General features: G+C 38.5%; 1 protein-coding gene across 2 annotated transcripts in view; it reads left to right on the top strand.

Moving 5' to 3' along the window:
* ARMC9 (armadillo repeat containing 9) overlaps window positions 1-14,349 on the top strand; it is a 57,339-nt gene that overhangs the window by 29,155 nt on the left and 13,835 nt on the right. For both annotated transcript variants that reach the window (XM_064721074.1, XM_064721075.1), the window contains 7 exons: window positions 554-693; window positions 1,471-1,547; window positions 2,449-2,523; window positions 3,576-3,666; window positions 4,981-5,039; window positions 9,627-9,731; window positions 10,836-10,951. In XM_064721074.1, the coding sequence (XP_064577144.1) occupies window positions 554-693; window positions 1,471-1,547; window positions 2,449-2,523; window positions 3,576-3,666; window positions 4,981-5,039; window positions 9,627-9,731; window positions 10,836-10,951 (663 nt within the window). The remainder of the gene's footprint in view (window positions 1-553; window positions 694-1,470; window positions 1,548-2,448; window positions 2,524-3,575; window positions 3,667-4,980; window positions 5,040-9,626; window positions 9,732-10,835; window positions 10,952-14,349) is intronic.

Raw genomic sequence — 14,349 nt, forward strand, 5'->3', positions numbered from 1 at the left:
AAGTTGAGTTAAAAGAGCATGAGATTTAAGAATCTCTAGAGAAAAGTGCAAATAGATTCAAGCAAAAAACATCATTTGTCAAATTGGCAGTACAAAAGTGCTGCGGTGCTATGGCTACCTGTGACAGAAGAAGTAATTAATTTGTTTTATGGATCTGTTGTGTGTAACTGCCTTTTTAAACCAATTAAAAAAGACAATTGAAAATACCATTTTAGCTGGAGTATGAAGCCCTAGAAAACAATGAAGAAATTTACCTCAGCAGTTCACAGGTTTAAAAAGAACAAAATAAAACAAAAGACAAAACCTCCCAATCTATCCAACAATGTTTTAGTCCTATAACCATATGGGAATCTCCATCTTCAATTTCTTCAGGCTTTGTTAATTACATGGTGTAGTGATTCTGCCAAAACAGGTAGTTTAGGGATTTTCTCTTTTTTTGGACAGGCTATTGTATTTTTAATGTGCTTGTACTGGCTATAAATGTATATGAAAGCTATTTATGTTGGGATCTGACATTTGTGATTTGTGATCTGTTTTTGTTTTTTAATCCTAGGCGCACACTGCAGTCAGCAATGATCCAGGATGGGCTCATTTTCTGGCTGGTTGATGTTCTAATAGACCCAGATTGCCTGTCTGATTACAACCTGGAGTATTGTGCTGCCTTGCTCATGAATCTTTGTCTGAGGAGTGCAGGTGTCTTACATTTTGAATTACAACCTTATTCCAAGAAATAGATAGAGAAGATTGTGAATCTTTTTCTCCTGTTTTACCAGGATTCTTTCAAGTGGCTACAAACAGCAGCAGGAGCAACAACCAGAGATATTTGAGTGTTATAACCAATGCTTTTGAGCAAATCTCCTTTCCCCAGAATTCCAGCTATGGGAATTCTAAAGAATTAAGCAACGGCACCCTTTAAGATTTGATTATTTTTTTATATTAGCATGTGAAGGCTGCCATTGCTACATTCAGACCCACTTTTCAAAGGACACTTTGTGTCCACTTACAGATTCTGTGTTAGAGATTTCTTTGTAAACAGACAGAACTGGGTTGAGGAGTAAGAGTGAGGAGCTTAACCTTCACCTTGCTTTCACTTCTACAAGGCAGAAATTCCCCCCAAGAAAATAAGATCCTCTCTGTGTCCAAGAGACTTAAAAAGAGCATAAATTAAATTTCCTTTTGAAAAGGAAAGTAAGGTAAGGGTGAAAAATCATCTGCTTCTTGTAAGCAAAAAAATGCCTTTGGTAAATTTTTAAATCCCCTTTGTGTTGCATCCTGTCCAAGACTACAACTGCATAAATCCAGAGTAATTTCAGTGATTTGAACTCAGTTATGCTGAACAGCATTTGTCAGGAACAAGAAACAATATTGCTCTGTGCAAACTATATTCAATACTGATTCTAAAAAGTAAGAAAGAAACTTGCTCTGATCTGTTCTGTTTTTCAAGCATATTTATGTGTTCTGCCTTTGCAGGGAAGAAAATATGTGCAAGTATCCCAAATGCCATGCTCAGAGTTCTCTCTGGTCTTCTTGACCATGAAAATCCTAAGGTATTTGTACATCAAACTTTGGGTTAATGAAAAGGTGGAAAGAAAAATTTAAAAAAGAAGAAAGGAAAAAATGTAAAAAGTAAATGGGTTTTGTTTCCTTCATTAGATCCTTGTAAATTAAGTTGCATGAATTTTGCCTAAAATTCACAAATGCATATATTTTATTTTGGTGAGCAGAGATCTTTCTAGACAGAAGCATGTCTTGCTTTAACAAACATTGGCAGCTAAGAATGGCAGCTTTGGATGCAGTTACCATGCAGTCCACGTGCCTTGATTGCAGTTTCTGATGCTGCTTAAATGTCATGCACCAATTCATCTCAAGCCTGACTGTTCAAGAGATGAACAATGTGTGATGCAAAACATCAGGTGCAGGGGAACACATTTGCTGTGGTTTTAAGGAATGCTGTAAGAAAGTAGAAGACTTGTGACATTCATGAAGCTGCTTTGGCTTTATCATCCTGCCTGAGGCTACAAGCAAAAAAAATGCTTGAAGTCTGTCTTGAGTTCATGCTGGCAGAGACTTTTCCCTGTTCTTTGTCCTGTTTTTTGTACTGCTATTAGTGTTTGTCAGAAATTAACCTTTTTTCTGCTTGTCTCTCTTTCTTTTTCTTATTTTTTTTTCTTTCTTATGGCTAGGTCAATTTGCAAGAATACATTATCAGAAGCAAGGGGGCTGTTTGGGAAATTGGCATGCAGCACACTGGTTTAGATCATCCATATCACAGTATATTTGCATCCTAAAAGTTCTCTGCTTCCCATGTGGGAATCTTTGCAAGTCCAGTCTAGCCTGGTTAAACTCTTTGAAGTATAGTAATTTTATACTTTTGGTTTTATATTTTGATAGTCAACTAGGAGGAATGGAAGAGTTTTTCTTCATGGTATTACTATTTCTTCCTCTTAGGTCCAGTCATATGTGAATGGAGTACTGTACAGTATTCTGGCCATCCCTTCTGTCCGAGAAGAAGCCAGAGAAATGGTAAGAAGTGCTGCTTTGCAGAGCATGGAAATCAACATCTCTGCCAGAGACGGCCCAGACAGGGACCTGCTGAGCAGGGCACAGCAGGGCTGTGAGGTGGGAGCATTTTGAGAAGGGAACCCACAAGAGGCCCTTCCCCTTTGATCCTCAGGGAAGTATGAATTATTTCTCAGACACTTCTGCCATATTTCCAGGTCTTTTTCCCAGGAGTGGAGCCCCAGTAGAGTGAAGGATTCAGTCTGAATTATAAATTAAAGGTGTTCTTTTAGAATTGTGTGTCCTACTAGCATTTTGTAGACTCCTTGTGGTCCCAGGAAATGCTTTCATCTCACCTGCTACTTCTTCCCCTTATTCTGCACCAGTGAGTAGCCACTAAAAGGACTTTTTGCTGCTTTTCCTTCTGCCTGTTGTAGACATGGTTATCTGGGGAAGGAGCAGGAGGAAGGTTTCAGAACTAGGAACTGATTTCCTGTGAAAGTTAGTCTAATGGTAATGACTGTGTTTCAACTTCTGTGTTTGAGGAAGCTGTTCCTGGGATAGCAGCATGTCTTTGTAGCTTAAGAACTAACCCAGAGAGTTATGGAGACATAATTGTTGTCAGATGTTCTATCTCACAGAGGATTGGAAGTGATCATAAATGCATAAAGACACAACATCAAGGCTATAAGGAGCCATAAACAGAGAGACCAAGTTTAAAGTCAAAGCTGGTTCTGTTTTCTGCTTCCTTTCTCTGAACCTTGCACTGTTGACTCTGTGGATGTAAATTTTACCCTGTTCTGATGACTATTGTGTACTGAATTCAGAAGGCAAAAGCAACAGATCTATTGTAAAAATTTGCTGTTCATCATGGACATGTCTCTGTTTAAGCCTCAAAGCAATCTAGAAAACATTTTTTTTTTTTTGGTGCAACACTTGGAGCTGGACACCATGGTTTGCTTTACACTGTCTCTGTCCTCCCTGACCAAAAAAGAAAAAAGATATTTTAGCTAACAGATCTCTGTCACTGTGGTGACATGAAACACTGATCTTCCAATGTTTTCTGCTACATCCAGGGGATGGAAGAAATTCTGCGCTGCTTTATCAAGGAAAGAAATGAAGAGATGGTTCGACAGATGGAATTTGTTATCAAGCAACTCAATTCAGGTCAGAACACAGGCAGCTATCAGAGCTTTAAATCTTTCACAAAAACCATAAAAAAGCTCATGTTTTTACTTGGCATTGGAAACCTCAAAGAATAACAGTAGTGTGATGGTCTGAGAGAGGGTGAATAATGAAAGTCAGGATTTTAAAGTACTGTATTTTAAAATTTCCTTTATGTTCTAGTAATAAAGAAGAAATAAAAGGCTGAGTAAGACACAATTCCAAAGTTTTGGAATCATAAATAAAATTACCTTTGCTGTTTTCTTTCATGGCAGTGGTCTGATAGTAATGAGAGACTGCTGCCAACTGCAAAAATGCAGTAGAAATTTGTAAAATAGGATTTAGGGACTAGATCTGTCTCTTGGTGTAGCTTTATGAGAAATGGCTTATCCTGAATAGGGAGCAGAGACCATCCTTTTTGGAGAGGATGTTGATGGGTTATCAGAGTGGTAGATGCTGTTAATACAGACTGAGAAGGTGGAATATGAATTCCATTTTCTGTTGCCTGTGACTGAAAGGAAGACTGAAAAAAGAGAAAACAAATAATGAAAAGGAGATTGGTTGTAGTTGAATCTTTCTGTACAGTAAACATAGAACAAGTTGAACTGCTCTGTTTGGCTTTTGGAAAGAGAACAGAGCCTGTCATTTTTTTTTTTTTGTTCTTTTACAAGCTAGAACTTTTACTAATTCTGCCTTGTAAAAGAACAAATAAAATATTTAAGTACTTTATTGCCACTATACAATATTTGTTCTTGAAGGTTTTGTTCTTGAACTACTCCTCTTCTACCTGAAAATGGCATTTTTAAGAGCTTTAGTCTGAGTCATTGATGATTCAGATTTCCAGTATAAGCCTGGCCACTCTCTTCCTGAGGAAATAATTTTGTCCAAAACTTACAATGAGTATTCTGCAGGAGTACAAACTTTTTATGTACAAAAGCAGTACAATATTAAAGTACTTTTAGGGAGAAGTAGAGTCTCTTATTCAAAAATATTTGAAAAATAGACAAACTTGCAAGTGCACACACTTTCATTCAAGTCTTGTCAGTAAATACAGTGAGGTGTCACTGTGGATTTTCTTAGAAAGTAACTATTCCAGAGTGTTTCTGTTTCTGCCATTTTCCAAAATATGAATTGAATTCAGTGATTTCTAGTAGAATGCCTATAGGATCAAATTATTACAATACCTGTCCTGAAAAAGACATGTCTGTATGAGAAGCAGGTTAAATCTTGCTCCTGTAAAACTGAGGAAATAATGAGATTCTGTCAAGGTGTACATGTGCAACTTAACTGACACCACTTTGTTTTGCTTCTTTCTAGAAGAACCATTCAATGACAATATTGTGTCTGATGATGATGATGAAGAGGAGTATGAGGAAGTAAGTAAAGGCTTTCGGGCGCCTTTTAGAAAAATCCTTAACCTTCTAGAAAGAAAATATTTGTGTCAATAAACCAGACATTGTTTTCTGGTTTTGCTTTTGTTTTTTACGCTTGCTTAATTATTCTTGCATTAACAAGAAAATTGGATCTCTTTCCATTACCTTTTTTTCATTTGAAGTCCTACTCTTTTATTTTAGTAACTCACCACCTCTGTGATAATTAAAGGATTGACTGGACATAAGTGAAGAGATGAGGAGTTACTGTAGCAGTAGGAATCTTGCTTTCAAGCAGACCTATTGGATGCAGTTAAAAAAAAAGTATATTACCAGAACAGTTTATAAACAGGTTATCACTTTTTCTTAAGGTATGACTTTATTTATTGTTTAAAAACTATGAAATGTATTTAGTAAATTGCTGGAATATAAGAAAGGGAAATGGTTATTACAAATAAGAAATAAGTCCCATGAGAAAATAAAATAAAATAAGCATGAGAAACTATTTAATAGTAAATCTAAGCTGATTAGCTTTGCATTTCCTTCTCTGCTAATAAATGCATTCTACACCAGTATTTCAATATCTTTTAAGAAGCTGTCTTCATAGAGCCATGGGTGTAGACAACACAACATACTGGATCACCTAAATTAAAGCAAGATGTAAATCTTGTGAGGGAAATGTTATACCCAGTTTTCACTTGTGGTGTTGCCATTTCTGCATTGCCATAAGTGCACAGTGGAGGCTTGAAAATACAGTGTCAGCAGTTATGTGGGAGTTTTATCTTGAGGAAATCTACCCCTCTGCATTTTTATTTTATTCAGAAGCCTTGCTTGAGAAATTTAAAAGAACAGCTATAGTAGATGTCCTGGAAACAGTATTTGTGCATGCTTAGGTGTGTGTATGTGTGCAAATAAATACATTCATAGCTATGTTTGGCCCTGAACAAGTCAGTGACATGGAGAGTGAGTGAACTGCAAAATGTTCTTGTATTAGAAGTGTTACTGCAGAACAGATTCACTGAAAACCATGCTTTTAGACTAAATGTAAGTTTTTTGTCCTGAACCAATGGAGAATAAGACAGATAAAACGTAGTTGTGTCCACATTCTAGTAGCTCGTTGCACATTAATGAGAATGACAGTGACTGAGGAAAACCAAATCTAAAGTTTTTCCTGTTACTGCAGCATGACAGAATGCATTTTCTAGTGCACATTGACCTTTTCCTTTTTTGGGAGCAGATAAAAATGCAAATATCCTGTCTGCAACAGGTGTGATGTGCTCTCAGCTGCTATGGGGTGCAGCATCATGCAGCATGCAGCCTTTGCCTGGCAGTATCCAGGGAAGCCTTGCACTGGTTGCATTATTTATTCATTTTTTGTGTTGTGTTGTGTATACCTTTTGTGTTGTGGCACAGTAGGTGGTAAACTAATAATCCCTTTCCCTAAAGTTAGAGCTATGTGGAAATTCTAAGTTTAGAGCTAGAAAATAAGTTTTATTTGACAATCAACTCTCCCATTTTTATTCTAAGGGGAGAGTTCTAAGTTAACTCTAAGGGAATACAGTAAGCTTTTCTTTTCTTGTAGGATTAGATTATTGTAAATGTTTCACCTCCTGCAATCCTGAAGTCTGTTTTTTATAATCTTTCCACTCCTCCAACTGAAAATCAATGCTTGTGGTGCAAGATGGGCTTCCTGGAGATTAATCATTAAAACTTACCTTTGCTTAAAATGCTTAGTTCCTTTTAACTGACGTTTCAAGGCTTTGAGTGGTGTATGGTGAGAATCCAAGGTGATAATACCTTTGCCTGAACTTCAGTATAGTTTTTTAAAGGATACTGTGTTTTGTTGTGAAAACACATGGATAAGGAGCTCCTTCCTGAAAGGTGTGGCACTGAATTGCATGATAATGTTCAACACTTCCATCATGTCACCTGTTCCTGGGAATGAAAGGAAGGTGAATTCTCCTGTTCAGTCCTACCCCCTAAATGAGTTGCTGCTGCTTACAATCCCAGCAAAGGCTCTAGGTCAGATCCTTTTGAAATGTATTTTTGCCACTGGACCATCATGTGATTAAAATGGACTTCTGGCATTTCTTGTTATTTGACTCAAAAAACAACAGCAGGCTTTTGTGTCCAATTCCAGTTTTTCATTAGCTTCGCCATTATATTAAAAAGAAAAGCCAAATTTGAAACTGTTTTTAGTGTAACACATTCTGAATCCTTATTGCTGCTGGGAACTATAATTCTGTTCTGCTACAAGGACATCTGGTTTCTTAGTTCCTCAGTTTAGAAAATATAGTTTACAAATATCATGGCAGTAATGCATAATGTTGCTACTTTGTTAAATAAACAAAGATTTGTTGACTCACTACCTCAATAATTGGAACTCTTTTGTATTTTAGAATTGCAGTGAGTTATTGTTTTCAATGGTGTTCTGTGATAACATCTGATGTTGTGATCTGGCAACAGAAAGTTTTGGAAAATTTTATCCCAAATCTTGCTTTTATGTAACTTTTAAACCACTACAGACTGAATACATTTCAGTATATGTCCATATATTGCCAATATTGTCAATTTAGTGACATGCTTTCAGACTGCTTAGTGATGTTAGAATTTGTTGCTCAATACCTTTATTTATACCTGTAGAACTCAAGAAACAACAAAAACACTCTCATGCAGCCTTAATTTGGAGGTTTTGCTCCAGCTTTAATTGTTTACAAGAGCGTGCAAATGTTCCCAGTGCTGTTACTATTACCTTTCATGGGGTTTTTTGCTTTTATCTGTGTTTAATTTAGAGTTGATGAATTCTTTCCTGGCTTTGAGCAGATCTTGTGGTAATGACTACTTTCTCCTAAACACTGTGGCTAAGATGCAGTTGAGCCTGTTAGAGGAAAATTCTGGGATTTCTAAGGGCATCATACGTTCAGAAATTTAAAATTCTGTACTGTGTAATGCTGGAGCATATAACCATATAAAAAATGTCTCTGTGTGTACTGTTATTCAGAAATAAATTGGCTTTTGTGTTTGGCTGGTAAGCTTTAAATTAAGTAGTGTAGAGCTTAAGATATACTGGCTCCTGGAGTACATACCCAGCCCTGAGATGTCAACCTTCTGGGGTGTGTTGACACCCACAGTCACAGTGTGTATTTCCTGGTGCTCAACATTCTCTTGACTAGTCTGTTAAATACTAACTTAATTTATCTTCAATATTTGATCTTTGCGTTTGTTTTTTTATTTGACTTGGACCATCTTGAAAAGCTGCTTGTTAAAGTGAATATGTGATATTGTAGCTGTGATTCCAAAGCTTGGTTACAAGCTGGAGCTGTGTGAGGTGCCTGTACAGTGAGGATTTATCAGACACCCTCTGATCCACTGTCACTCAGCACCTGGCAATAAAATCAGAGAGCTGTCGTGTGAAAATCCACTTCAGCCACAGAGCACATCAAAAGAAAGGGCTTAATCACAGGGCTTCCAGCCATTACCCTAAAGGGCTTGGCTTCCAGCATCTGCTGCAGCCTGTGAGCAGTGGGGAACAGGGCACCAATTGTGTTATTTCAGCAGTGGAGTGATGGCACATGGGCAAAGTCCTTATTTTGTACAAGGAGGCAGAGGACAGGGGGACACTTTCAGGCTCGGTTACCTGGCAGGTTAAATAATGTCAGGGAGCAGGATTGGCTGCATTAACAAACCTTGTAAAAAAAAAAAACCATCCCCCAGACCTATTTATAGAGCTTATCTTTTCTACTTCCCCCCTCCCCTAAAAATACACCATATTGTGGACTTTGGAGTGTGGTTTCTTGGTGGGGGGTGGGAGGTGATGGGTTGTTTTTTGCTTGGTACAGATGATTGTTGCCTAGTCTACAAGTGTTTGTCCTTTTGCCATCATCTGTGTTATTTTTCACACATACCCAGCTTGCCAGGTAATGAAGAGCTGATTGTGACTATTTAAAACTGAGTCCCAATCTCACAAAAGTAAAACTACTTTTCATTTTCATTGTGCTCTGGAGTTCACCAGAGTCCAGTGGACATTGTTTTTAGTGGAGTTTATGCCAGACTCTCTACATAACTATGCAATATACCTTTTTAGAATGATTCCTTTACTTTTTCTCATTTACTGTTTTTGACAGTCATTTACATTTACTGTCACAACAATTTCAAAAGAACATTTTCTTCATCTGGAGTGGGTCTGTCTTAGGATATCATGTGCAGGACAGAAGAGGATTCTTTCTAGTAGCAAAACACAAGCAAAAATATTGTCTTGTCCTTGTACTACTGGTTTTGGTTTGCTGGAGGAATCCCTCAAACTTCAAAATATCCTGGCTTTTTTGATGTGTAGAAGCTGCAGAGCTGCCATGAAAGATGAATCACCCATAGCTATTCTAGAAATAGGCCAGAGAGTGAATTCTTGGTAGTTTTTACTTGAAGTTGGTTACATTTGTGTTTGTGGAATAAAATCAACAGAGGGTTGTTGCCTCCTTATATGATCTTTTTATCCTGAAATACTGATTCCAAGCTTTTTGTACCAGCTTTTGGGGTTTTTTTTAACTACCAGCTTTAAAGCTTCCTTGCACACCTGAGTTTCTTGTTGCCTTGCAGGAGGACAATGACATCCTGGAGCCTGATCTGGACAAAGATGAGGTTTTGCTGCCTCAGCTGGGGGAGCTTTCAGGAGAGAAGCTGCTAACAACAGAGTACTTGGGAGTCAGTACCACTCCTTAGAATCTTAAAATAAATTAATTTCCTGGGTTAAGTGTTTCATTTCAGTAGTTTCACCACTTTATTCAATTTGATGCTTGAAGAGGCAGGTGCTACTTGCAGAGCAGTGTGGATCTTTCACAGTCTGTGTATGAGCTGCTGCTCAGGAGAGGCAGAACCAGTGTGAGAAAGGAGCTACCCTTTCACAGGGGGTGGTCAGGCTGTGGCTTAATAATAAGCTACAGGCAGCCTTAGGGTTCTGGTGCTACACCAGTGACTCTGAGCACACAAAGCAAAGTACTGAGCAGGTTAATAACTGGAACATTCTGCTGGTCTGAAATTATTTTAGAAAAAAGAAAAGTTGAAAAGTCAACTGCTCCTGCAGGCGTTGTGCCGGATCAAGTATTGTCTGCCTTACTTCAAGCAGCAAAAAGCTATTAAGTAAAAAAGCATAAAGTTTGTATGAATGCCATTTAGTGTGCTGTGACTAATTTGAGATATTCAGAGGGCTGGAGCACCTCTCCTGTGAAAACAGGCTTAGAGAGCAGCGTTATCCAGCCTGGAGAAGAGAAGGCTTTCAGTCCTAAAAAGGTCTACAAGAAAGCTGGAGAGGAGCTTTTTCACAAGAACATGTATTGATAGGACAAGAGGGGATGGCTTTGAACTGAAAGAGGGTAGGTTAGATTATATATAAAGAAAAAATTCTTCCCTGTGAGGATGGTGAGGCTCTGGCAGTGTTTGCCCAGGGAAGCTGTGGCAGCCCCATCCCTGGAAGTGTTTGAGGCCACATTGCATGAGGCTTTGAGCAACCTGATGTAGTGAAAGGTGTCCCATTGCAGGGGGGTTGGAACTGGATGGTGTTTATGAACCTTTCCAACCCAACCCATTCTATTATAAATGTGCACCTTCTGGATCCAAGAGTCCAGAATCCTGGCAATGGAAAAGTGACCTGAGAGAAGATGTTATGAAAGAGCTTTCCAGGAAATTTTATGCAGTGACACCAGAATGCAATTAAGTTTCTGCTGCAATGTTTCTAAAGAATTTTCTCTATGGCTTCAAATACCTGTTTTTCCACTGCATTCTTTTTTTTCTTCATTTCCTGTATATCAGATAATGACTCACACTCCAAAAACTAAGAAGAAGCAATTTGCTGGAGTCCATCAGAGTATAGATGAGCCGCTCCAGAGACCTGTGACACCAGGTTATCACAGACCTACATATCTAATGTAAGTCCAAACAAATGAGGCCAAGTTGGGTTTTTTAAGCTCTTTTAAAAAGCATAACAACAATGAAAAAAAGCCCATAACAATGCCTAATAGCTAAACCTTCTCTATCTAAAAGTGCATTGCCATTGTCATTCATTGTGGATAATTTCAAAAAAAGGAGCAAAACATAGCAGGCAGAGAAAGGTCCACTGGCTGAGGTCACATTCTTAAAATAGTTCAATGAATATATTCATATTATGAATATATGAAATGAAAATATTCAATGATGAGGTTGATTTGAATTTACATTATATCCCACATGTTCTTGCATCTTCTGTAAAATACTCCATTGGAAAGTTGCACCAAACATCCACAATGCCTGGGATCTTCCGTTTCACAAGCAAAAATGTGTATTTGCTCTGAGCTGGTTTGTTAAAGGACAGATGAAAAAGAAAATGGATAGGATAAAAATCTTGTTATGTTGTGTTTCCCTGCTTTGGAAGAAATACATTTTCTATCAGAAGTGTGTATGGCACTTTGCTCTTGGTGAGATTTGGGTCAGAATAGAAGGCTTATTGTAAATGGACTAGAGGAATCTTACCATGTAGAGCTCCTTGAATATTCTCTGCTTTCTGTTAGAACAAGTATATCTTAATTTCTGAGATGAGATTTGTCCTGTTCACTGTCCTGACTGAGGAAGTAAAATGCCAATGAGATCCCAAATTTAAATGATTTTTAAACTTTCAGTTGCATAGTTTTGGATTTGATCAAGTCCAGGTAGCTATGATACAGGCATGTTTATTGTGTGGTTTTGGAATTCTGACTTTGGGTCCTTTCTTACAGCGGCCAACTTTTTGCACCATCACAATATCCACAGTTTTTGCAAGACCTCTCCCCATATATATTAAATAGGTGTGTTTGTGTATCAGAAGAAAGCAGCAATTAATTAATATGTTAGTAAAATAGTGATTACCTAATAATTTTCATGCAGTTCTCCAAAAGAACTGCAGGGCTTAAAAATCTAGACTGGTTAATCTATTCCTAAAGATACATATACTGGTTATCTATGCCTAAATATACATTGCCACTTTACTGTGGGGTTAGTGTTAGAGTTCAAGGTCCCACTTCCCCACTTTTACCCATGGTGGGCTTGGAGACCTGGACTGATTCTGTGGAATTGGCTGTTAGGGCAGTGTTACAGTCCAGTCTTTAAAGTTAGTAGAAATTCCTCTGCCCAAATTAATGTGCTAATGAGCCCATATGCCAAAGTCAATATTGTGCATTTTATTTAATAATAAATATAAGAGAGAGAGGGAGAAGAAGGAAGAGAAAGAAACAGAAAAGAGGTGGCAGTACAGAAAGAGAGTGACAGATTAAAGAAAGTCTCACCACTCCATGGATCCCAAGGATGTTCTGTTGATCCTCTCCAGCTCTGGTCTTCTTGGTGCTGAGGGGGCCCCAAGAAGCTCGGAATGCAATGGATGAGGACATGGCCAGGCCAGGTGGGAATGCCCAGGTACCTCCCCTGGGGGGACACTTTGACTCAGTCTCTTGCAGCAGCCTCTGTGGCTGTTGCATCACTTTGCCTCACGTGCAGTCCTGTGGTGCAAGGCCTTAGGAATGAGTCTGAGGAATGCTTTGGGGGTCTTGGATGGATTATGACACCCCCTCAGCTGCCTCCCACATCAGTGTCCCGTGGATGTGGCCTGTGGGGTTTTACAGTCTGTGTAAGGGAGGATGGGTGTTCAGTGCCTCTGACCAGAGGCTACACCCAAAACCACCATCCCCCCTCGTTTCAGGGGAGTCTGTGTAAACCTGGCCTCTGTGGGCTGTGGTCTCCCTCACCCCAAACCCAGCCAGGGATGATTCTCTGCTGCATTTGGCTTTGTTGTGAATGCACTCCTTGCTCTCAGCCTTGTTTGCTTCTCCCTAGATCTGAGATGATTGAACATCTCTTTATCTTATCTAGGTGGCTTAACTCACAGTTCAAAGTTCCAGCCAGGCATCTTCAAGCAGTAGCTGTGGTTGTAGCTTCTTTAAACTGTTTTTGCTATAGGGCAAAACTCCTTCCTAACAATGTTTAAGGCCTGAACCATTTCAGTCCCTGACAGGCAGCCTTACAGCCTATTTAGAAAGTATATTTTCAGGAATAATTAATCATTATCACTGGAGTGTCTAAGCTTTACATTCTTGCTTTGTAAGTGGAGATAAAACCAAGCTTGTGAAAATGAACACCAAAAAATTGTGTCAAATCCATGGGAGTGCCTTTTATTTCCCTGTGTCGTGTACTGCACTGCAATTTTTGCATCAGAAATAATCTCTGGAAGTGATTGTTGCCTCTCTTTAGCACCATCTACCCAGGCAGGGTGTTTACTTAAATGTCCCAGGATCCTGGAGTGACTCGAGTCTTGGATTTGGCACAACTTGAATCCTCTCAGTTGTGCAGCTTGTGCCTCTGCAAGTCACTGTTGGATACAAATTAAAACCACATTTCTATCATGCTGGTTCTAGTAGCTCTTGGTCTAAGAGAAGTGTTAGTTTGATGGTGTGAAGCAGCCTTTACAGATTGCCTCACTATGCAAACTACAGAGGAGAAATGTAAACAGCAGAAATCCAACACTGTGAAAATACGTGAAAATTAATTTCCCTCCTGCTCTGCCCAAATGGTGAAAATACTATGAGTGTTTGATGCTTCCATGTTTTAAACAGGAAACAAGCAGTACCACCCTGAATGAGAAGTTTGTCCTTTGTACCTAACTAATTTGTGTGCAGGAAACTGCAGTGAGTAGATGAAGACATCCTCAAACTACATTTTGCAGCAGAAAGGACAAGCTTTGATGGTTTTTATGCTGTTCTAATTTTAGTACAAATTCATTTACTAAAATAAGGAAATATTCACTTGGAAATTATTGCAGGAGGAGGACAATAAAAACTTAGCTGCCTTAATTTGAAAGCAATATCTGAACTGGATGTATTCTGTAGTTTAAATAATTTAAGTGTCTTGTATCATGTGAAATCTCATGAAAAATGTTAGACACTTTTGCCCTGGATACAGCTTGTCTACCAGGTACAATCCAGGACAGTTCTTCTGAATTATCTGGAGTCTTGTATTCAGCAGAGTGGTTAAAATGCGTTAAAAATTTTTGTAAATGCTGCCATTCAAAATTGAAGTGAATATAACTTGTTTGAAGTTCTTCATGTGAGACTCAATGTAATATATTCCATTTAAAAACATCATGAAAGAGGAAGCAGTTGAGGAGATACTATAACGTGTCTCTTTGAGTTGTTGGTTCATACCTCCAAAAGGGAGGGGGGTGAAGATCTTTAGTGCTGAATAGAAGTATTCACACAGAAAATTAATGCAGAATAGCCACTGCACATGAAGCAGCCATTTCATGCTAATTTTTCTATGACTTCCC

Source organism: Zonotrichia leucophrys, chromosome 9, assembly GCF_028769735.1.
Source record: "Zonotrichia leucophrys gambelii isolate GWCS_2022_RI chromosome 9, RI_Zleu_2.0, whole genome shotgun sequence".
NCBI lineage: Eukaryota > Metazoa > Chordata > Aves > Passeriformes > Passerellidae > Zonotrichia > Zonotrichia leucophrys.